Below are 25,645 nucleotides of genomic sequence, written 5' to 3' on the forward strand. Positions count from 1 at the left end.
TAACTGAAAAGAAATAAACAAACAGAAACTAGACTGTCAGCTGTTGTGGCCCTGACCATTGTTGTTACGCTGGCGCCCTCTGTATTCCTTGAGAGTCAAGGTAGATAATTCTAATGACAATAAGTTAATAACTTTCGACACAACAGAGCTGAGTGCAAGAGATTTGACGAAGCGAAGGAGGGAGGTCGTTCCATGTGTAAGGTCCTGAGGCAGAGAAAGAGCAGCAGCTGATTTTGGAGTGTTTGTCTCGCTGTCTTTCTGCCTGTCTCTTTCTTGAAATAACTTATTGGTATATAACTAGAAATGGTCCACATAAAATCGGTTTTCATCTCTCTGAGCTCACTCTAGAAATAGCTTATTGATACACAGAAAGAAATGGTATATATGTCATTTGTCTCTTTCTCACTCTTTTTCCACAGATCACACTCTAGAAATAGATTATTGATACTGTGCATGTGTCATGTGTTTTTTTGTCTCAGTGTGTTTTGTTGGTCTCAGTCTGACTTTGCTGTTCAGACTCCACATGTCTGACAGATGCTGTGTTTTGGTGATGTAAGTCCTACGGTGGCTTTAAAAATGCGCAGGCTGGAGAGCTGTTTGAAAAGATCAAGGACTACCAGCGAGCCATGGAGTGCTATAAGAAGGGCAAAGACTTCCGCAGAGGTACAGACACATTCTGGTTCATTTGAATTTTTTTAAAAACTGAACGCAAAGTTGTCTGCATTGAACATCCGCAGTGTGTGTTCTGTTGTAATGGAAGATCTGAACATAAAGTGTTGAAGTCGTCGTGTCAAATAGCACATGCCACACAGACTGAAGCTTACGTTTGTACTGTGGAAAGTGCTTTGTTGTGTTTACAACATGTGTATGTGACCTGTTGATAAGATGATTGATGTGTGTGTGTGATGTGTATAAAACAAGTGGTGTATATGTATGATGTGTGAGGTGTGTGATACATTGACAGAACATGTGGTGTGTGTGTGTGTGTGATGTGTATAAAACAAGTGGTGTATATGTATGATGTGTGAGGTGTGTGACACATTGACAGGACACGTGGTGTGTGTGTGTGTGTGTGTGTGTGTGTGTGTGTGATGTGTATAAAACAAGTGGTGTATATGTATGATGTGTGAGGTGTGTGATACATTGACAGAACACGTGGTGTGTGTGATGTGTGTGTGTGATGTGTGTGACCATTGATAAGACAATTGATGTGTATGTATAATGTGTGTATATTTGTGTGTGTGTGACTCATTGACAAGGCAGTTGGTGTTTGTGTACATTTTGTGTGTGTAAGATGTGTCCGTATGATATGTGTGTACAGTGCGTGTGTATGATTTGTGTGTACAAAGTGCCTTCCTTCAGAAGAAGGTGTTCTCAGGCGCACACAGGGAAGGTAATATACTGGGGGGGGGGGGGGGTTGGGGGGGGGGGGAGTAATTGGCCGCATCGGCTTAAGTTTTCCTCCCCTTCAGCCGGATAGTGCTTTGCACAGGACAGGGAATCAGAAGTGGCTGGAGTCTGCACCAGTGGGTCACAGTAAATATGTTAGATTAAACATAGTTTTTTTGGGAAAAAATCCTTTTGTGTTTGTGTGTGTGTATGTGTGTGTGCACAATATCTACAATCTACTGTGTGTGTGTATGATGTGTGTGTACAACGTTTTTTTTTGTGTGTGTGTGTGTATGTTGTGTAATGCGTATGTCATGTGACTGTACAGTATGTGTGCACAATGTTTTATGTATTTGTGTGTCCATGCAGCCGTGGACCTTGCACGTTACGCATTCCCCAGCGACGTGGTGAAGCTGGAGGAGGAGTACGGTGACCACCTGGTGTCACAGAAACAGCTGGACGCTGCCATCAACCACTTCATTGAGGCCGGGTCAGTGTGTGTGTATGTGTGTGTGTGTGTGTTTACCACTTCATTGAGGCCGGGTCAGTGTGTGTGTATGTGTTTGTGTGTGTGTGTGTGTGTGTGTGTGTGTGTGTGTGTGTGTGTTTACCACTTCATTGAGGCCGGGTCAGTGTGTGTGTGTGTGTGTGTGTGTGTGTGGACCACTTCATTGAGGCCGGGTCAGTGTGTGTGTATGTGTTTGTGTGTGTGTGTGTGTGTGTGTGTTTACCACTTCATTGAGGCCGGGTCAGTGTGTGTGTGTGTGTGTGTGTGTGTGTGGACCACTTCATTGAGGCCGGGTCAGTGTGTGTGTATGTGTTTGTGTGTGTGTGTGTGTGTGTTTACCACTTCATTGAGGCCGGGTCAGTGTGTGTGTGTGTGTGTGTGTGTGGACCACTTCATTGAGGCCGGGTCAGTGCGTGTGTATGTGTTTGTGTGTGTGTGTGTGTGTGTTTACCACTTCATTGAGGCCGGGTCAGTATGTGTGTATGTGTTTGTGTGTGTGTGTGTGTTTACCACTTCATTGAGGCCGGGTCAGTGGGGTGTAGGGGTGGGGGATGTCAGTGTGTGAAGGGAATTGGTACAGAAGACAATGGATGAGGGGGGAAAAAAAAAGAGCATGACTTTTATTAATACCATTGCATTGTGTGGAAAAAAGGAAACAGCTTTGGAAACATTCCTAGCATATTATACACTGCTAGGCTGCTCTGTGGCAGGACTGGTTAAGCATAGGGGCTTCTGATCCAGTGTTCACTAGCGATCAGGGTTTGAGGCCCTGTTTGGGTGTGGAAAGACACTTTGATTTTCCTCACTCCACCAAGGTTTGGATGGGTACCTGACTTCAGACGAGGAAGGTTAAAAATCTTTGAATTAGAAGATTGGGCCCCGCCTTCCTTTGCCAAGCCCTAGACACAGTGAATATAAATTCACTGCCCCAGTGCTGTGAAAGGCTGTGATTTGATTTGATTTGGTTTGGATACTTAAATAGCACCTCTTTGATTGTACACCAAGCTCTAAGCGCTTTACAAACTGGGGGTCATTTGCACGACTGGCTTCCTACCTGGATAGAGCTGACTGACAGCTGCCATTTGGTGCTCATTGTTTGTTTTCTTTGTCATTCAATCAGATTTCATACATGCACATATACTCCGACATGTAACATTTATGTGTATGACCATTTCGTTTATTTACCCCGCCATGTAGGCAGACATACTCTGTTTTCAGGGTGTGCATGCTGGGTATGTTCTTGGTTCCATAACCCACTGAACGCTGACATATACAGGGTTTTTAACGTGCATATTTGATCTTCTGCGTGCATATACGCATGAAGGGGGTTCAGGCACTAGCAGGTCTGCACATATGTTGACCTGGGAGATTGGAAAAATCTCCACCCTTTTCCCACCAGGCTCCGCTACCGAGATTTGAACCCAGTACCCTCAGATAGAAAGTCTAACGCTTTAACCACTCAGCTGTTGAGCCAGTCAATATGAAGGCCTTTAACCTTGAACAGGGCGACAGCGAAAGCAGTGGAGGCAGCCATTGGGTCGCGGCAGTGGGCAAAGGCAGGTGCAGATTCTGGAGCTGCAGGACTTTGACATGGCCTCTCGCTATTACAAGAGGATCGGAGACCACTACGCCTCCATTGGAGAGTACGAGGTGCGGTTCTTTCACTTTTGTGACATTGTCGGCAGTCGGGTGTTGTCGCATTGTGTGTGACCATGTTTGGGTTCTTTGGGTTTGTGGTGTTCTGTTTTGGTTTGTAACTTGTCGTTATGATTTTTTTTCTCCAAATTATTATTATTATTGTTGGTATTGTTGTTATTACTGTCATCATCTGTATATCATTATTACTGTTATTATTATTCTATGTTACCATCACTATTGTTATTATTTCATTGTTATTAGTATTGGTCAACAGATTCAAAGTAATTTATGGGGGGTGAAAAAGCTGTGTTGATATTTTGGTTATTCACATTGCTCTTTTGTTGACACATATGCACTTTGATGATATGAAAAGGTGCTTGTGTGTGTGTGTGTGTGTGTGTGTGTGTGTGTGTGGTTCTTTCTGCTCATGCAGTCACCATGGCAAGTGAATAGAAAAGAGTATACTTCGTATCTTGTGTCACAATCGAAAGCAAGGCCTAGAAATCTTCATAATGCATTTTCTTCACTTTAAAATGATACCAGTACATATATTGATAATAACAGTAAAACAAATGAGAAATGACAATGCCAGTGTAAAAAAGCAAAGAGAATAAAAAAAAGAAAAAGAAAAAAACCAGAAAAAAACAATCAAACGAGCGTGATAGGAAAATGCGTGTGTTGTTCACCCTTGCAGTGATGAGTACATCCCATGTTGTAAGCTGTTGTCATTGTGCAGAAAGCCCAGAAGTTCTACGTGGAGGCAGGGTGCACCAGGGAGGCTGTGGACATGTACAATCAGGCTGGCATGTGGGAACAGGCACACAAGGTAACTCTGGGGTGTGTGTGTGTGGGGGGGGGGAGTGGGGGGGGGGGAGCGTTCACCGGCTCATGAAAACTTTATGGTTTTTCTTTTCTTTTCTTTTTTTTTTTTTTAACTGACATGCCTTTTTTTTTTTCTTTAGACCTTTGAAATGTCAGAAATCTTTTAGATATTATCCATCTATGTGAAAAGTATTGAAGTTTGGCTCCCTTTACGGAAAACGGAGTATGGCTGCCTACATGGAGGGTTAAAAACGGTAATACATGTAAAAGCCCACTCGTGTACATACAATTGAACGTGGGAGTTGCAGACCACAAACGAAGGAAAAGAAGAAGAAGGCTCTCTTTACTGAAAGCTAGTATTATAATAATTTCTCTGTCAGTTATATGCTCCATCCGAATTTAAATCTAGAAGTAAAATAATGATGAAAGAAAAACTTAGTCCCGAAAGAGTTTCATGTGTTCATGTGGTGATGGTGTGTGTTCACCATGTGATTGTGTCATCATCAGGTGAAGGTGTCTCCAGGTGGAGATGGCATGTGTGTTCATGTGGTGACAGTGTGTTCAGCTGGTGACTGTCCTGACTGTTAATGTGGTAGTGGTAGGTATGTAGATGGTGGCGGCGTTAATATTCATGTGGTTACGCTGTGAGTATACGTTTGGTGAAGGTGGGGTGTTCAAGAGCTGACAGTGTCTTCATGTGATGATGGTGTGTTAGTGTGGTGATGTCCATGTTGATGTGAGATGTGTGGTGTCGTCATGCTGATGTGTTTGTGTGGTAATGGTGATGTGTTCAGGTGGTGATGGCATGTTGATGCGTTGGTGGTGATGTTTATGTGTTGATGGAATGTTGATGTGGTGATGCGTCATGTCATACTGATGTGTTCACATATGGTAATGATGATGTGTTCATGTGGTGATGTTGAGTTGATGTGTTGGTGGTGATGTTTATGTGTTGATGGAATGATGATGTAGTGATGAGTTGTGTCATGCTGATGCGGTGATCGGGTGTTGATGTGTTGGTGATGTTCGTGTGTTGGTGGAATGTTACGACAGGTGCAATAGCCGAGTGGTTAAAGCGTTGGACTTTCAATCTGAGGGTCCCGGGTTCGAATCACGGTGACGGTGCCTGGTGGGTAAAGGGTGGAGATTTTTACGATCTCCCAGGTCAACATATGTGCAGACATGCTAGTGCCTGAACCCCCTTCGTGTGTATATGCAAGCAGAAGATCAAATACGCACGTTAAAGATCCTGTAATCCATGTCAGCGTTCGGTGGGTTATGGAAACAAGAACATACCCAGCATACACCCCCCCGAAAACGGAGTATGGCTGCCTACATGGCGGGGTAAAAACGGTCATACACGTAAAAGCCCACTCGTGTGCATACGAGTGAATGCAGAAGAAGAAGAAGAAGAGGTGGAATGTTTATGTGGTGACATATGGTTTTTGTGTCCCCAGCTGGCAGCGACCTACATGAAGGGGGAAGACGTGTCCACTCTGTACATCGCTCAGGCCAGACAGCTGGAGGAACAGGGAAAGTTCAAGGATGCCGAAAGGTCAGGGACACTGTGTGGGTGTGTGTTTGGGTTAGGGGTGTGTGTGTGTGTGTGTGCGTGTGTTTGTGTGTGTGTATGAGTGTGTGTGTGTGTGTGGGGGGGGGAGGTGGTGGAGGGGGTGCAGGGGGGGAGGGGGGGGTGTCTCTGTGTGTGGGGCGTTATTGTCATTGTTATTAATGTTTGGGTTTTTTTTGAATGGTGGATGTGATATGTTGTTTTTGAGGATGACACTGAGTACCTGTCATAATGTGTTGTTGTTGTTGTACAGACCATAGACTGTGAACGTATGTACTGTTGTTGTACAGACTGTAGACACTGCAGGTGTGTGATGTCATTGTACAGACTGTAGACACTGAAGGTGTGTGATGTTGTACAGACTGTAGACACTGAAGGTGTGTGATGTTGTTGTACAGACTGTAGACACTGAAGGTGTGTGATGTCATTGTACAGACTGTAGACACTGAAGGTGGGTGATGTTGTACAGACTGTAGACACTGAAGGTGTGAACTGTTGTTGTACAGACTGTAGACACTGAAGGTGGGTGATGTTGTACAGACTGTAGACACTGAAGGTGTGTGATGTCATTGTACAGACTGTAGACACTGCAGGTGTGTGATGTCGTTGTACAGACTGTAGACACTGAAGGTGTGTGATGTCATTGTACAGACTGTAGACACTGAAGGTGTGTGATGTTGTACAGACTGTAGACACTGCAGGTGTGTGATGTCGTTGTACAGACTGTAGACACTGAAGGTGTGTGATGTCATTGTACAGACTGTAGACACTGAAGGTGTGTGATGTCGTTGTACAGACTGTACGTGGCAGTGGAGGAGCCAGACCTGGCCATTACCATGTACAAGAAGCAGAGGATGTATGGGGACATGATCCGTCTGGTGAAGACCTACCACAAAGACCTCCTTCAGGACACCCACCTCCATCTGGCCAAGGTCTGTACAGTGATGGTGATGGTGATGATGATGATGGTGATGATTGTAATGATGATGGTGAGGATGATGACCACGATGATGATGATGATGTTGATGATTATTTTGATCTGTCTGGTGAAGAACTACCACAAAGACCTCCTTCAGGACACCCACCTCCATCTGGCCAAGGTCTGTACTGTGATGATGATAATGATGATGATGATGATTTTGATCTGTCTGGTGAAGACCTACCACAAAGACCTCTTACATGACACCCACCTCCATCTGACCAAGGTCTGTACAGTGATGATGATGGTGATTGTGATGATGATGATGATGGTGATGATGATCAATCTGATGAAGACCTACTATAAAGACCTCCTGCAAGACACCCACCTCCATTTGGTCAAGGTTTGTACAGTGATGATGATGATGATGATGATGATGCTGATGATGATCTGTCTGGTAAAGACCCACATAAAGACCAGCTGCAGGTAACCCACCCCACCAGTGTGGGGACATAGTGTATCACGAATGTAACGTCCTGACGGGTGCAATAGCCAAGTGGTTAAAGCGTTGGACTGTCAATCTGAGGGTCCCGGGTTCGAATCACGGTGATGGCGCCTGGTGGGTAAAGGGTGGAGATTTTTACGATCTCCCAGGTCAACATATGTACAGACCTGCTAGTGCCTGAACCCCCTTCGTGTGTATATGCAAGCAGAAGATCAAATACGCACGTTAAAGATCCTGTAATCCATGTCAGCGTTCGGTGGGTTATGGAAACAAGAACATACCCAGCATACATACCCCCGAAAACGGAGTATGACTGCCTACATGGCGGGGTAAAAACGGTCATACACGTAAAAGCCCACTTGTGTGCATACGAGTGAACGTGGGAGTTGCAGCCCACGAATGCAGAAGAAGAAGAAGAAGAATGTAACGTCCGTGCTCCATTATTTGGAAACAGTGTCGAGGGGATACTGTTGTTCCCTCCTTGTTTTCCACACAGCAGGGGTATAGTGTTTTGTAAGTGTGACATCCTTACTCAGTTATGATAGTTCCCTCCCCCTCATCCATAATGTATTGTTAATGTTTCAGTGCTTCCAGCAGCTACATGAAACAGTGCTCTTGCCTTGCCTTTGCCTTGAATCAGACATACTTGCTGCCTCGTTGGATATACAGTGTAAAGGGTATCGTGCAGTACCCTTGCCTGTCCTGTACAAGTGAGGAAGTAGTGTAATGGCCATTTGATATCCATGCTGCATTGTTGCAAGCCGCGTACAACAAAATAAGGCCAAATGAAAACGCTTAATAGTCAAAGAAAGCGTTAGACGAGACAGAGCGAAAACCTGACAAGATGGCGTGGAGAGCCTTGGCCAAAGGAATGATTCAGCGCTTATAGCTGTTAGAGGCGTTTGATTGGCTAAGAGCGGGCCAGACTAAGAGGGGCGTCTTTTCACTGTTAGCCGTGCGAAATTTGGCCAAACAGAGCAAACCATAGGCCTAGTTTGCATCAGTTTGACATGGTAAGTATATGACACCAAACATGCAGTATAATACAAACTCCTCCTTTTGATATCCATGCTGCATTGTTTGAAAATAATACCAAGGGAATAGTGTTGTTCCCTCCCTCTCCTCCTCACAGTTGGGGAACATATTTGTATTGTAAATTCATTTCATAAGGCGCATGAGTCTCAAAGTTTCGGAAAAAAAGAATGGCCTTTTTGTTGCTGGGTATGTTTGACGTGATGAAAGCATTCACTGTGGTCTCACTGCGTGTGTGTTTGTGGAGCAGGAGCTGGAAGGGGAGGGTAACCTGCGTCAGGCAGAGCACCACTTCACGGAGGCTGGGGACTGGAAGGCTGCTGTCAACATGTACCGTGCTCAGGACCTCTGGGATGAGGCCTACAGGGTGGGTGTGTGTGTGTGTAGTGTTTGTGTGTGTTAGTGTGTGCGTGTGTGTGTGTGTGTGTGTGTGTGTGTGTGTGTGTGTGTGATGCTCAGGACTGGAATGCTGCTGTCAGTATGTACTGTACACAGGACCTCTGGGATGAGGCCTGCAGGGTGTGTATGTGTGGTGTGTGTTGGTGTGCGTTGGTGCATGTGTGTGTGGTGTGTGTGTGTTTGTGTGTGTTTGTGTGTAGTGTGTGTGTGTGTGTGTGTGTGTGTGTGTGTGTGTTGGTGTGTGTGTGTATGTGAGGTTGGGGACCGGAAGGCTTCTGTCAACATGTACCGTGCTCAGGACCTCGAGGCCTACAGGGTGGGTGTGTAGTGTGTGTGTGTGGGGGTGGGTGGGGGGTAGTGTTGGTGTGTGTGTGTGTTTGTATGTGTGTGTGTTAGTGTGTGTGTGTGTGTTTGTGCGTTTAGGTGTGTGTGTGTGTTGGTTCGTGTGTGTGTGTGTTGGTGCGTGTGTGTGTAGTGTGTGTTGGTGTGTGTGTGTGTGTGTGTGTGTGTGTGAGGCTGGGGACTGGAAGGCTGCTGTCAACATGTACCATGCTCAAGAACTGTGAGATGAGGCCTACAGGGTGTGTGTGTGTAGTGCGCGTGTGTGTGTGTGTGTGTGTGTGTGTATGTGTGTGTGTATGTGTGTGTGTGTGTGTGTGTGCTGGCATGTGTGTGTGTGTGTGTGTCTGTTGATGTGTGTTTGGTATGCGTGTGTGTATGGGGCCAGGGGTGTGTGGGTTTTTGTGTGTGTAATGGTAGTCTTCAGTTTTATGTCTTTGCACTCTAAGTGACAGAAGACGGGTGAAAAAAAAACAGAGGATGACAAAGAGGGGAAGGGAAAGAGGAGGGGGAAGGAATAACCTGTAATTACACATGCTTTTTTTTGACTCGCAAATGCACTAAGATACAGCTATTAGTTATCCTGTCCCAACACAGATACCAGTCTGCTAAAAGAACAACTGCTACTACGGGTATTACAACTATGCTTACTTTGTGACTCACACATTTAATGATACATGTGGCATTAATAAGTTGCATATATACACACACACACACACATCCAATCCTGCCATTTCAACAAGATTATGCTGTTTCCCTCCGACAGGTGGCAAAGGCTCACGGCGGCCCCACAGCTGCTAAGCAGGTGGCCTACCTGTGGGCCAAGAGCCTGGGGGGTGACTCGGCTGTCAAGCTGCTCAACAAGTTTGGCTTGCTGGACGCCGCTATCGACTACGCTGCAGAAAACTGGTGAGCCGACCTAACAACCTCCTTGATGTGTGTTTATAGATATATATATGATGGGTGCAATAGCCGAGTGGTTAAAGCATTGGACTTTCAGTCTAAGGGTTCCGGGTTTGAATCTCGGTAACGGCGCCTGGTGTGTAAGGGTGGAGATTTTTCCGATTTCACAGGTCAACATGTGTAGATCTGCTTGTGCCTGAACCCTCTTTGCGTGTATATGCAAGTAAAATATCAAATACGCATGTGGAGTGATAGCCTAGAGGTAACGCGTCCACCTAGGAAGCGAGAGAATTTGAGTGCGCTGGTTTGAATCACGGCTCAGCTGCCGATATTTTCTCCCCCTCCACTGGACCTTGAGTGGTGGTCTGGACGCTAGTCATTCAAATGAGACGATAAACCGAGGTCCCTTGTGCAGCATGCACTTAGTGCACATAAAAGAACCCACCGCAACAAAAGGGTTGTTTCTGGCAAAATTCTGTAGAAAAATCCACTTCGATAGGAAAAACAAATAAAACTGCACTCAGGAAAAAATACCCCCAAAAATGGGTGGTGCTGTAGTGTAGCGACGTGCTCTCCCTGGGGAGAGCAGCATGAATTTCATACAGAGAAATCTGTTGTGATGAAAAGAAATACAAATACAAATACAAATAAAAGATCCTGTAATCCATGTCACGGTTCGGTGGTTTATGGAAACAAGAACATACCCAGCATGCACACCCCCGAAAACCCCGAGTATGGCTGCCTACATGGCGGGGTAAAAATGGTCATACACGTAGAAAGCCCACTCGTGTGCATACGAGTGAACGTGGGAGCTGCAGCCCACGGACGAAGAAGAAGAACAGAAGTATGCTGGTATGATAATTGGTCGTGTCCGACTGTGGCCATCAGAACAGCAGAGGAGGCAACTTCTGTTCTGACTGTCTGGGGTCCTGAACAGAACAGAGTATTGTATTGTATTGCATTGCATTGCATTGCTTTGCATTGCATTGCATTGTAGAGAAGCACTGAAGGGAATCCTCAGTTCATGTTAGTTATGTAAGAGTTCCTCAGGATGGTATGGTCAAAGTATGTAGCCTGTGGGACCTGTCAGTTCATTTTGTGTTGCGTTGCGTTGTATTGCGTTGCATTGCATTATATTGTATTGCACTGTATTACTTTCAGTTGGACCTGACAGTTCAGCGTGTATTGTATTGCATTGTTCTGTGTCATATTACTTTTGATTTGACCTGTCACTTCAAATTTTGAAAATTGCCCCAATGTAAAATGTCATCTGTTGATGTGGATGTGATGTGTGTGTGTGTGACGTTGCAGTGCCTTTGACTTTGCCTTTGACATTGCGCGCATTGCCATGAAGGACAAGCTGCCTGACATCCACCTCAAGTATGCCATGTTCCTGGAGGATGAGGGAAAGTTCACGGAGGCTGAGGCAGAGTTCATCAAGGCCAGCAGGCCTAAGGAGGCTGTGCTTATGTAAGCACCATGAATGTGTGTGTGTTTGTGTGTGTGTATGTGTTTGCACGTATGCATGTATGTGTGCTTGTAAATGAGCTTTGCTGCATCAGTGAAGAGTGTTGTGCACAAGAACATATCCCTTTCCTCGTGATTGCCTGTCACCTGATCATCCAAAGCCTGAGCTCAGGTGAACGCAGTAAATATTGTCCTGGAAACTTTTTTTGTGTGCATCTGCTTCTTCTCCCTTAGCTATGTGAAGAGTCAATGGGGTGCAGTATAGAAAAACTGTTCACCAGATTCCTCCAGCTCTGTGTCAAAGCCTGGGTCTCTGGAACTGGTTCCCCTGTCCATTCTGCAGTGTTGTCTTCTCCTCCATCTCCCTCCCTCAGCAGTTCCTTGGAGGATTACCAAACAAATACAAATACGTAATACAGAAATGCTTTATTCATTTTCTGCAGTCCATTTGACCCATGTGAAACAAAAATTTGAAGGACAGTAATTTTAGAGTGTAGATTTGAATGGAAGAAAAAATATTAACTAAGTACGGACAAGCATTCCATACTGTCGGCCAAGGAAATGTACTGTTAGGGACTACATCATGATTGATTGTGTTTGCTTTGAAGTAAGAAATTTACCACCCCATTTTTAGATTTTTACAATCATTTGTCCAATGTTCAAAGCCGATGAATTTATTATGTTTGAACTCTGTTCAAACTATGTAAGGACCTGGATGATTGGTATGCAAAATGCAGTCAAGTAAGCTGGAAATCTAAAATGAATACACTTTTTGAAAAGGAATAGCAAGCCTCCTTTCTCATAGTGATTGTAGCAGTACACTGATTGATAGTTGTATGTGCTTAAAAAGTAACTAAAGATAAAACATGAAGAATGTTGGTTATGTGTCACTGATATACACTTTTTGTTTGTGCCCCATTTCGATCATGATTAATGATGATGGGGCTGATGACAGTGCTGCTATGAGGGTCTGTTTAGGTTTGGGACTGCTTGACAAGGCTGTACTCTCATGGTACATCCCAACGTCAACCAAGCTGAGAGATGCACACACCTGCAGTGCTGGTCTGGAAATTTGAGCAGTGATTCCAAAGACCTTTTTGTGGAAATGGATGATCCTTAACTTTGTGGTGCCGATCTTCCCATTTGAGACCATAGCACACACTTTGGGTAGGAGTTGGCCATGGGCTGAAAAAAACAAACACCAGCGCCTGATAAGGCTCAAACCAGTATCCTCCCAGTCATCTGTCCACAGTGCTAACTATTTCGCCATGGAATTTAGACCAAAACCAGTGACAGTGGTGTGTGTTTGTGTGTGTGTGTGTGTGTATGTGTGTGTGCGTGGTGTGTGTGTGTGTTTTGTGTTGTGTGTGTGTGTGTGCATGGTGTGTGTGTGTGCGCATGTGTGTGTGCGTGCGCGTGCGCGTGCTCACATGTGTGTGTGTTGTGTGTGTGTGTGCAGGTACGTGCACAACCAGGACTGGGACTCAGCGCAGCGTGTGGCGGAGAGCCACGACCCAGACTCTGTGGCGGACGTGCTGGTGGGTCAGGCCCGCTACGCCTTTGAGGAGAAGGAGTACGCCAAGGCCGAGTCCTTCCTGCTGAGGGCACAGCGACCCGAACTGGCCATCAAGTACTACAGGGTGAGGGACCCACCCTTGTACACTTGGTTTATTTATTTTTTATTTGTTAGCGTGGAGTGTTGGCTTAGTAGCAGCGCGTTTCCTTGGAAGCGAGAGAATCTGAGTGCGCTGGTTTGAATCCCACTGCCGCCAGTATTTTCTTCCCCGCCGCTAAACCTTGAGTGGTGGTCTGGACACATTTGGATGAGGCGATAAACCAAGGTTCTGTGCACATGTAATAGAACCCACGGCAACAATGGGTTATCCCTGGCAAAAATTTGTAGAAAAATCCACTTTGATGAAATGAACAGGGTGGCGCTCTCAGTGTAGCAACACGCTCTCCGTGGGTAGAGCAGCCTGAATTTCACACAGAAATCTGTTGTGACAAAAGAGTAATACAATGCAACACAATACAATACATATTTATTTATTTATTTATTTTGTAGAGTAAAATGACATACAAATGAAAAACAAAACAAATTAGTGTACTGGAAACCTTGCCATCAAATATTTTGGGATCAGTGTTGGTTTGAAAGGATGTTTTTTTTTGGGGGGGGGTGAGGGGTGGGGGGTGGGGGTTAACCAATAGTTAGGAGTGGTAACTCTCCATTTACAAGGTACACAAGACAATACTGCTTACACTACCGATTCAGCTAGCACACAGGTAAATAAAAGGTACATTGGAACAAACTCAGACACTTCGTCAAAAAGGAATCGCTGGGCTGGTCTTTGATCTGATCATTTTTTGGGGGGGGATGTGGGGGGGTGTTGTTTTTTGTTAGATAAAGGGGCATCAGGGATAAGAAACAAACACGTACGTTTCAAAACTTGTCATGAAATATTACCAGGTTAGGAAGGGATGATTGTTTGTTTGAAAGGATGGTTTGGGTTATGTTGTTTTTGTTGTTGTTGTTGTTCTGATAAAAGGGCAAGGATGAAAAACAAATGAGTATACTTGATTTTGAAACCAACTTACTTATGTACTGTCCCATTATTCCCTCTGGCATGCTGGACAGCAACTAAGAACTGCAGATCTTGTCGGGAGCCAGTGGAGTATGCTTGAAAACCTGCCATCAAATAGTACAGTTTGAGGGACCCATCATTGACGGCTGGAAAGGGTGGTTGGGGAGGTGGTTTATTTTTCTTTCTTTCTTTTCTTCTTTAAAAAAAAAAAAAAAGAAGAAGATAATATGGTATTAGAGATAAATAAACAAAACAAGCATGCTTGAAAACATGCCATGAAAGGACATTAGTAAAGAATGATGAAAGATTGGACAGATGAAAAGTTGCCAGTGATGTTAAACTGTTATGCAGGGAGTCAGTACAGTGTCCATTATGGTCTGGGTCTGAATCCGGGTCTCGCCCTTTCTCCAAAGTTTGACTTGGCAGTCAATCTAAGCATCTAGTCAATCTACTCAGACAATAAACTGAGGTTGAGGAAGTGGAGGAGGTGGCGGGTTGGCGTTGTTGAGAGGGCCAGGAGTAGAGGGCCCAGAGTGTCAGCAAATCGATTGCGATCGTGCCTTAATTTTAGCACGATTCCCCAATCGAGCTACATAATTGTGTGACCTGGTTGGAGACATAATTTGACAACAAACAAGAATGCCAGAGAATCGACAGACAGGCAGAAAATACGAAAAAAAACTTAGCCGTATGAAGAGCACAGGAACAGGAGTCATGATGGCTGCCGGAAAAAGAGGGCGCTAGCCAGCGGGACAAAGGGGAGGTTACCTACTTCCGGGAGGTTATCGGCCGTAGTTTCGTTTTCTCCGCATAGGCGGATAGTAGTTTGCACAGGACAGGAATGTCAGACCCCTGCCGGAGTCTGCACTAGTTGGGTCACGGTAAGTATGTTATTTAAACGTAATTTTAGATAGAAAATTTCCTTTCCATGTGCAGCATGCACTTGGTGCACTGAAAAAGAACCCATGGCAACATAAGTGTTGTCCTCTGGGGCGAAATTGTGCAGAAGAAATCGACTCTGACAGGTACACAAACATGTATGCATGCACTCCAGGCCTGACCATCAGCACTGGTCAGGCATCTGCATGGCACATGTGGTGTAGCATACATAGATTTGTCGGAATGCAGTGACGCCTGCTTGAGAATCTGTAACTGAAAACTGGAATTGCTGCAGTGTTTTTTGACTCACTTGTGTAAACAAAGTGAGTCTATGTTTTAACCCGGTGTTCGGTTGTCTGTGTGTGTGTGTGTGTGTGTCCGTGTGTCTGTGTGTCCGTGGTAAACTTTAACATTGACATTTTCTCTGCAAATACTTTGTCAGTTGACACCAAATTTGGCATAAAAATAGGGAAAAAAATTGAGTTCTTTCCAGTCATGTTGTTTAAAACAATATTGCACCTCTGGGATGGGCACAAAAAAATTAAAAAAAGAAGCCTAATTATATGCAAACTGCATTTACTGTTATATTTATATTTTTTGTATTCTCTAAACTTGGCACTTTGACCTCTTATTCTGACACAACAACAAGAGGAGTCATTATTATCATTTTTTGTTCAAACAGGAACTTCTCTTGCGAAGCATGGAATTTTTATTTATTTTGCAAACGTTTTGGTGCAGATAGTAAAAAAGGGAAATTACTCTGTAATTAATGCTAGGGGACTTAATTTATCACAAGTGAGTCTTGAAGGCCTTGCCTCTCTTGTTGACATATAGTTTTCAGTGAGTTTTATACATCAGCATTTTTTTTTTTTTAAACATTATATTCCTGTCCGTTATTCACACTAGATGTATTGTTAAATGCTTTTGGAGTTGAAAGGTAATAGCTGTATCGGTGCACATCATGATCATTATTATAATCATCATCATTATTATTATTATTATATTTATGTGATGCAGGACTCAGGCATGTGGCAAGACGCGCTGCGTGTGTGCAAGGAGTACCTCCCTCACAAACTGCAGCAGCTGCAGGACGAGTACGATCGGGAGATGACCAGCAGCAAGTCTGGGAAGTATGTATCACTGTGTGGGTGGGTGTGGGTGTAGGTGTGAGTGTGTTTGTGTGTGTGTGGGTATGTGTTGTTGTGTGTGTGAGAGTATGTGTGTGCATGTGTGCACACCATGTGTATCCTGTTTTTTTTGTAAAGATCATCTCCGGATGATGTCTTCATTTGTCCTGTCAATCACACTGGCATCCTTATTTTAATTTTTTTAAATTTTTCTGGTGTTCCTTTATTGGCGTCTCAAAATACAATAGAGAAATTTGGCCGGGTGCAGTATCAGAACATAATATTGAAAATGTATCAAACTTTCAACAAAGGCACAAATGTAAAAGTATTGCATTATATCATTTTATATGTTCTGTCCAATGCATTACAGGTAACATGTCTTAAATGTGAAAAAAGAAAAAAAATCTATAAGCATATTTACAAGTTACGAACATTACATATTATATTGCACATTTCTTATTCCTTGTTCATAATGACATGTACATATTTAAAAAGTGGAACAGTAACAGTGTTGCTCATACTGTTGTCATGTTTTGAGCCGAGATGTTGTCAAGAGTGGGGCCTTGATGATCCTTGCTACAGGCCCTCTTTGGGTGGTGTTTTCTGTGTGTTTGTGTGGGTGCGTTAGGGGAAGTGTGGGGGTGACATTCCATCTGCCCTTGGTGCTGCTTCTTCCCTGTGTGTGCAGAGTGTGCGCGTGTTGAACTTTCTTTACCTTCCTTGCACCTGGCCGATTTTCTCTGGCTGTCTTTTTTTTTTTTTTTTTGTTTTTTGTCAGCATCTTCCTGCTTTTTCCTTACATGGTACAGTAAAAATAAATATGCCCAAACTATCTACTTTGTTCTCCTTCTCCTCTACAAGTGAATCTGTGTGTGTGTGTGTGTGTGTGTTCTAGTGAGAGAAGAAGAAAGAAAGTGAGTATGTGTACATTTTGAGTGTGAGTTTTGCTTGCATACTTAGTTTATAAATGTCTTGTTGTTTTTTTAAAAATAAATAAATAAATATAAACTAGCTCTTTATGAGGGAGGGGACAACCTCTCTCACGTCTTGTGTGGGTGGAGTGTTAAAATTTATTCTGTGTGTCTTCTTTGTTTGTCTGGTGATTTTCTTCATAGACGGTGAGTACAAAATGCATCTCTGAGCTACAAGCATGCTGGTAAACATAGTGCATGTTTTCGCCGGATTTTGGCTTCTGATGAGACAGCAAAAGGTTGAAGGAATGTGGCATGCTGAAGATGTTTGGTATCACCTGAAAGTTAAGCCTCTCTCTACATTTGCTTAAACAGCGGGCGGTCATTCCCATGAGGTTTGGTCTGTGATGTAGTTTAGAAAATTTCCTATATTTTTTCCCCAGTTGTTTATATTTGTTTATATTTGTATTCCTTTTTATCACAACAGATTTCTCTGTGTGAAATTCGGGCTGCTCTCCCCAGGGAGAGTGCGTCGCTACACTACAGCGCCACCCATTTTTTTGTATTTTTTCCTGCGTGCAGTTTTATTTGTTTTTCCTGTCGAAGTGGATTTTTCTACATAATTTTGCCAGGAACAACCCTTTTGTCGCCGTGGGTTCTTTTACGTGCGCTAAGTGCATGCTGCACATGGGACCTCTGTTTATCGTCTCATCCGAATGACTAGCGTCCAGACCACCACTCAATGTCTAATGGAGGGGGAGAAAATATCGGCGGCTGAGCCGTGATTCGAACCAGCGCCCTCAGATTCTCTCGCTTCCTAGGCGGACGTGTCACCTCTAGGCCATCACTCCGCATTGCCTTCACTAAACTTCCCTGTAATATACAAGCTGGTTTCTCCATACTAGAGAGAAGGGATGGGGGTGGTGTGGGGAAGGGGTATGGGATGTTGATTTATGTGTAAGGAGACATCAGGTGTGTATAATGAGAAAAATGTTTTTTTTTCCTTGTTGTCTAGGAATAACGCCTGGTCAGAACTGTGTGGCCTGTATCTGCATATTATGTTTGTGCGCATGTGTGTGTGTGTGCATGTGCGAGTACACAGTTTGGATGTGTGTATACACATGCGCACATGTATGTGTTTTTACCAAAATCTGTGATCCTGACATGTGTAAATCAGGAAAGAGTCAGAAAACAACTGAGTCAGCAGTATTTGTCAAGTTGTCAGTTTGACACCAGAGATATGACATACCAAAAGGGGACAAAAGTAACAGACATGTGAAATTTGTAACTGAGAGAACTCAGTGTAACATGTGTTTTCAACATTGAATGCCTCAATTCACAGTGGAGGAGGGGGCACGTAAGTATGATTACGACAAGTTTTTTTTCCATTCACTCTGGTGTTTTACCTTCCAAGCAGATCTCTCTGAGAGAAATAAAACTCATCAAACCCTGAATCCTTACCATCTTGTGCCTAATGAGTGCTTGTAATTTTATGTGATTTTATTCTCCTCTTGTTTGTTTTAACTGTTCCGTGTGTTTCTCGTCTGATCTGATGTGTTTACAATCTGTCTGCGTTGACTCATTTGCACTGAAAATGTTCACAGTGAGAATACTTAGCTGTGAGCGTGCTTTTGCCCTGCTTGCAGTTTTTGACGTTTAGCTTACGTTTTGACTAGAGAGTTGAATGCGTGTACGTTTTGTATAAATGATGTAATGGCGTGTAGAGGACTTGGTCTGCTACAAATTGTTCAAATCTAGCTGTTCTGGCTTGTCGGCAGAGTGCTTGACTTTGTACCATATTATCAAACATATCCAGAGTTTGAGTGCAGTGATTTGCTCATATAGGATGTGTGCTTATCTAGAGCAAAACTGTTCTGAGGGGGTTGCGGGGCAAATATGTGGATGAAGACACAGGTACAGTGAAATTCATGAGATAAGGCATATTATTATTAAGTATTCAGAGATCATGTGTATATACATAAAATCATACAAGAGCCCACAACTGCTCTTCGTCAGTTGGTAAACAATAGATACACTTTTTATGTGTAGAGGTGTGGGTATGAATGGGAACATATATATATATGTGTGTGTGTGTGTGTGTGTGCGTGTATGAAATTGTGCATGCACGTGAACACACTCACACACATGCGTGTGCACACACACATGCACACACACACATTCAGGTGCGTACACACACACACACACACACACACTCACACACACACACACACACACATACATATATACACGGCTTTAGATAACTGGTTTCCTATATGGTAGAATAAAACAGTGAATTTAAACGGAAAGCTGTTTCCTTTGTCGCAAACTAACGTCTAGAACTAGAAGCAGCTCAGGGTAAGTTTCTCATCATTACATCACTTTATTTTCTCTCTTCATTTTTTCAGTTTTCTTAATTACCCACGTTTTGTGCTCACCCAATAACATGTTGATCACTTTCAAATCTTATTAGTGGTGTGTGGTTTCACTTTCCATAAGTCTTCATATAGTCCTTTTCACCATTCTGGATTTTGTATTGTGTTACTGTTTTTTTCTCACAACAGATTTTTGACTCACTTGTGTAAACAAAGTGAGTCTATGTTTTAACCCGGTGTTCAGTTGTCTGTGTGTGTGTGTGTGTGTGTGTGTGTCCGTGTGTCTGTGTGTCCGTGGTAAACTTTAACATTGACATTTTCTCTGCAAATACTTTGTCAGTTGACACCAAATTTGGCATAAAAATAGGAAAAATTCAGTTCTTTCCAGTCATCTTGTTTAAAACAATATTGCACCTCTGGGATGGGCACAAAAAAATAAAAAAAAGAAGCCTAATTATATGCAAACTGCATTTACTGTTATATTTTTTGTATTCTCTAAACTTGGCACTTTGACCTCTTACTCTGACACAACAACAAGAGGAGTCATTATTATCATTTTTTTGTTCAAACAGGAACTTCTTTTGCTAAGCATGGAATTTTTATTTATTTTGCAAACGTTTTGGTGCAGATAGTAAAAAAAGGGAAATTACTCTGTAATTAATGCTAGGGGACTTAATTTATCACAAGTGAGTCTTGAAGGCCTTGCCTCTCTTGTTCTCTTTGGAATTTGAGCTGCTCTCTCAAGGGATAGAACACATCACCACAGTGCTGTGCCAGCCTATTTTTTTCTGTTTGCTAGTGTATTTGCCATACTGTCAAAGTAGTTTTTCTACAGAAACTTTTGCAGGGACAACCCCATTGTTGCCTTGGGCTCTTTAACATGCACTAGGTGCAAGCTGCACGTGGCGCCTTAGTTTATTATCACATCCAAAAGACAAAACAGCCAGACCACAGCTCAAGGTCAAGTGGGAAGGAGGGGAGGGGGGGGTGGGGTGGGGAGGGGGTTAAAATCCTAGTGGGTGTGTGACTTGAACATATGGACACTCCCTCCCTAGTTGTGTGCATTTCCACGAGGCCCCCGGTCCATCTGATCGTCTCCATTGCTACCCAACACCATGTGCCATGTGCCAGGGGAATCTTGGCATTTTGCTAGCCAACTGTTCTGTGGGTTTTTCTTTCTTTTATTCTTGTTAACTTTGTAACCAGTGCCACAAAATCACTGTTTCATTCATGATTCTCTTGAAAGTTCGGTAACTTGAATTTTCATTATTGTTGTCATGAATACATATACTGCGCCTGACTTTGATCAGAGACCAGACTTTAAGCACTTTACAAGTATGGAATCTTTTCACAAACAGGCTGCCTACTTGGATAGAGCTGATTGAGAGGTGCCTTTAGGCGCTCATCCTTCGTTTTGTGTATCGCTAAGACAGGCTTCGGTCACATGCTCACACACACATGTATATAACATTACAAGAGTGGACTTTTGATCAGAATTTTGCCAAGGGCAACCCATTTGTTGTAGTGGACTCTTTTACGTGCGCTGGTGGTGTGTCCATCGAGATCGATGATGACCATCGTTGTCATCCAGCTGGGGGATGGGAGGAGGGTGGTGGTGGGGTGGGGGGGGGGGGGGGAGGATGCTCATGAATCTATCTGTGAATGTGCAGATGGCTGAATAGTCCAATCTGTGCACTAAATGTTCGCTGACAGTTGGGGCAGACAAAGACAGGCATACCATTGTCAGGGAGCTTGTTTGCCCGTGACTTTCTGGCCTGCCTCTTCTGAACAGCTGCAGCAGTCCTGTTGGCCTCGCTAAGTGCATGTTGCACACAGGACATTGGTTTATTTTCTCATCCAAATGACTAGCCGGTAGACCAACACTCAAGGTCTTGTCATGGGGGAGAAGATTCTGGTGACTGTGAGGTTTGATCCCGCACCTTCAGATTCTCAGAGGCTCTGACTTTCTTTCATGTAGGGAGAAAAGGTGCTGTGCAAATGTACATTTTGTTATTCTTTCTAGGTGGACGTGTTTTCCACTAGGTTACCACTCCACTATTATTGCACTGTGCAGTCATCTTTGCCCAGTGTTTCGAACATAGAAGGAAAAAAGCAGCTGTTGTTTGTCCTGATTATTGGTGCCATGGTATCCAGAAGTGTGTGTGTGTGTTTATGTGTGTGTGTGTGTGTGTGTGTGTGTGTGTGTGTGCTTGTTTGTTTGTCATTCAGTGTTTGCAGGGAGCAATGGTCGCCATCAGTTTGTATGGTCTGAGGTGGTTGTTTTTTTTCCAATTTTACTGGTCACCATCAGTTTGTATAGCCTGAGGTTGGTATTTTTTTTCCAATTTTACTGGTCACCATCAGTTTGTATAGCCTGAGGTTGGTATTCTTTTTCCAATTTTACTGGTCACCATCAGTTTGTATAGCCTGAGGTTGATATTTTTTTTCCAATTTTACTGGTCACCATCAGTTTGTATAGTCTGAGGTTGTTTCTTTTTCCAGTTTTACTGGTCACCATCAGTTTGTATAGTCTGAAGGTTGTTGTTGTTGTTTATTTTCCAAATTTACTGGTCACCATCAGTTTGTATAGTCTGAGGTTTTTCGGGTGTTTTTTTTCCAATTTTACTTACATCTTTTCACTGGGAGTAATAGTAGACAGTATTATAGTCTTTTTATTTTTTGAATACTTTTTTTAAAAATTATTTACAATCCATTGGTCTGAAGATATGGCATTTTGCTTCTTTTTTGTTAATATTTTATAATAATAATAATTATTTTAAAGCTTTTTTTTTCTGATTTTCATGGCTTCATTCATGACTGCTCATCACATTGTTTTTCCCTTTGCAGTAGGGGACAACTCTTGTTCAGTGTGGCATCACCACCAGGTTCTCGCCATGAGTTTAAACAGTAGTTTGGTGTCATATACTGTACCATGTCAAACTGATGCAAACTAGGCCTATTGGTTTGCTCTGCAGCTGATACAGTGGCTGTGTACGCTTTCTTTGTACAAGTTACAAACATGTGTAGAAAATGTTTGTTTTTGTGTGGATGAGATTGATGGACCTTTTTTTTGCTTGTAAAGTAATAGGTCATGTGGAAATACCTTGCTTCTTTCCTATTGCAATATAATTATGTGTCAGTTTTAGTTCGAGTGAGATAAGAATCTGGTTTTGTTTGAGGTTTTTTGAGATATTGTGTTGTACCATATTGTGTTACAGCAGATTTCTCTGCGTGAGATTTTGGTTGCTCTCCCCAAAGAGACAGCAAGTTGCCACAGTGTATTTGTTTTACTGTCAAAGTGGATTTTTTTCTACAGAATGTTGCCAGGGACGACCTTTTAGTCGCTGTGGGTTCGTGTGTGTGTGTGTACTAAGTGCACGCTGCACACGGGGCCTTGGTTTATTTTCTCATTCGAATGACTTGCACCCAGATCACCACTCAAGGTGTAGTGGAGAGGGGGTCGGGGGGTGGGGGGAGGAGTAAAGATCCTGGTCTGTATATGGGGCTTAAACCCATGGACACTCGCTGCCTGGTTGGGCGCATTACCACTAGGCCACCACTCCACCCTCTCCCCCCACATCCCCATCTCTCTTTCCTCTCCCTCTCTCCCCCACATCCCCATCTCTCCCTCTTTCCTCTCCCTCTCTTCCCCACATCCCCATCTCTCCCTCTTTCCTCTCCCTCTCCCCCCACATCCCCATCTCTCCCTCTTTCATCTCCCTCTCTCCCCCCACATCCCCATCTCTCCCTCTTTCCTCTCCCTCTCTCCCCCACATCCCCATCTCTCCCTCTTTCCTCTCCCTCTCTCCCCCACATCCCCATCTCTCACTCTTTCCTCTCTCTCTCTCCCCCACATCCCCATCTCTCCCTCTTTCCTCTCCCTCTCTCCCCCCACATCCCCATCTCTCCCTCTTTCCTCTCCCTCTCTCCCCCACATCCCCATCTCTCCCTCTTTCCTCTCCCTCTCTTCCCCACATCCCCATCTCTCCCTCTTTCCTCTCCCTCTCTCCCCCACATCCCCATCTCTCCCTCTTTCCTCTCCCTCCCCCACCCACATCCCCATCTCTCCCTCTTTCCTCTCCCTCTCTCCCCCACATCCCCATCTCTCCCTCTTTCCTCTCCCTCTCTCTCCCCCCACATCCCCATCTCTCCCTCTTTCCTCTCCCTCTCTCCCCCACATCCCCATCTCTCCCTCTTTCCTCTCCCTCTCTTCCCCACATCCCCATCTCTCCCTCTTTCCTCTCCCTTCCCCCCCCCACATCCCCATCTCTCCCTCTTTCCTCTCCCTCTCTCCCCACATCTCCATCTCTCCCTCTTTCCTCTCCCTCTCTCTCCCCCCACATCCCCATCTCTCCCTCTTTCCTCTCCCTCTCTCTCCCCCAACATCCCCATCTCTCCCTCTTTCCTCTCCCTCTCTCTCCCCCCCATCTCTCCCTCTTTCCTCTCCCTCTCTCTCCCCCACACCCCCATCCTCTCCTCTTTCCTCTCCCTCTCTCTCCCCCACACCCCCATCTCTCCCTCTTTCCTCTCCCTCTCTCTCCCCCCAACACCCCCTTCTCTCCCTCTTTCCTCTAACTCCCCCCCCCCACACATTCCCATCTCTCCCTCTTTTTATCTCCCTCTCTCCGCACATCCCCACCCCCCTTTCATCACCCTCCACCCATCTCCATCTTTCCTCGCTCTCCCCCCCCCACATCCTCATCTCTCCCTCTTCTCCCACATCCCCACCCTCCCCCTCTTTCCTCTCCCTCCCCCCCCCATAACCTCCCCCCTGTCTTTCTTCTCCCTCTCCCCCCCCATCTTTCATCTCCCTCTTCCTCCCCACATCCCTCCCCCCCTGTCTTTCACACACACATCCCTCGCCCCCCCCCCCCCCCCCGTCTTTCATCTTCCTCTCTCCCCCCCCCCCACATCTCCCCCCCCCCCCCGTCTTTCATCTCCCTCTTCCCCCACATCCCCATCCCCAATCTTTCCTCGCTCTCCCCCTCCCCCTCCCCCCCACATCCTCATCTCTCCCTCTTCTCCCCACATCCCCACCCTCCCCCTCTTTTATCTCCCTCTCCCCCCACATTCCTATCCCCAATCTTTCCTCTCCCTCTCCCCCCCACATCCCCCCCATGTCTTTCATCTCCCTCTTCTCCCCCACATACCCCCCCCCCCCCCCAATCTTTCACCCCCCCCCCCACCCCCGTCTTTCATCTCCCTCTTCCCCCCCCCCCACACCCCCTCCCCTTCCCGTCTTTCATCTCCCTCTTCCCTCCCACATCCCCCCCCCTCTTTAATCTCCCTTACCCTCTCTCCTCACATCCCTATTCTCTCTCTGTGTCTCTGTATGGGTGTGGGTGGGTTGGTGTGTTTGTGTGTGTTGTAAGTTTTCTGCATGTATTTATGTATTTGTATGTATTTTGACATAATTAAAAAAAATTTGCCTTTGTAATGTTATGCTTTTTGCATTGCAAGTTTGTTATATTTCCTTTTTTTTTTATGATGATGGGATGAAAACAAGCCCAGTAAGTCATTCCTTTATTCCTTCCAAAACCAACAACAACATTCATTTGTTCTTTGATTCATTAATTTATTCATTCATTCATTCTCTGTCAGGTTGCTCTGACAGCATCTGTGTGGGTTGCAGAAGAAAAAAAAAAGAGGGGGGGGGGGGGGGGGGATCATGCTCCTACATTTCAAAAAGAACATGATTCATTATAGATACATGATTAACAAAATATTAACTCAAATGATAGAAGCTATTCACAGTTATTAAGTTTGTTTAAATACCATATTAAGAATGACAAAAACAACAACAAATAAACAGGAATAAATTTAGATAAAAGGCAATAAACTGATTACATACACAAAATAATGGAATATGATACGCACTTTACCATTGAAATAATACTGTGTGTGTCTATGTGCACATTCCTATTGAAATATTGTGTGCCTTCAGCGGTAGATTATATGATGAAATACAATGCACCAGTTACTGTAGAAATGCTGTATGTGTTTTCAGAGGTAGATTATATATGTAAAATAATGAAACAAGATGTGTGCATTACCATGGAACCACTGTGTGTGTGGGCAGGGGTAGATTGTATGAAATAAAAAAAAAAATGTTGCACACATTACCATAGAACTACTGTGTGTGTAGGCAGTGGTAGATTGTATTAAATGAAAAAAAAAAAAAAATGATGCGCACATTACCAGAGAACTACTCTGTGTGTCAGCAGCAGGGGTAGATTATATCAAATGAAAAGGAAAATAAAAAAAAATGATGCGCACATTACCG

General features: G+C 44.2%; 1 protein-coding gene across 1 annotated transcript in view; it reads left to right on the forward strand.

Moving 5' to 3' along the window:
• The window catches only part of LOC143280165 (intraflagellar transport protein 172 homolog), a 69,430-nt gene that overhangs the window by 26,850 nt on the left and 16,935 nt on the right, over nt 1-25,645 (forward strand). The window contains 13 exon segments of the mRNA XM_076584749.1: nt 585-663; nt 1,759-1,879; nt 3,402-3,456; nt 3,458-3,547; nt 4,272-4,361; nt 5,815-5,912; nt 6,724-6,859; nt 8,634-8,750; nt 9,888-10,030; nt 11,336-11,494; nt 12,951-13,131; nt 15,970-16,082; nt 18,333-18,347. Of these exon segments, the coding sequence (XP_076440864.1) occupies nt 585-663; nt 1,759-1,879; nt 3,402-3,456; nt 3,458-3,547; nt 4,272-4,361; nt 5,815-5,912; nt 6,724-6,859; nt 8,634-8,750; nt 9,888-10,030; nt 11,336-11,494; nt 12,951-13,131; nt 15,970-16,082; nt 18,333-18,347 (1,397 nt within the window).

This window comes from Babylonia areolata, chromosome 3 (genome assembly GCF_041734735.1).
Source record: "Babylonia areolata isolate BAREFJ2019XMU chromosome 3, ASM4173473v1, whole genome shotgun sequence".
In the NCBI taxonomy this organism is placed as follows: Eukaryota; Metazoa; Mollusca; class Gastropoda; order Neogastropoda; family Buccinidae; genus Babylonia; species Babylonia areolata.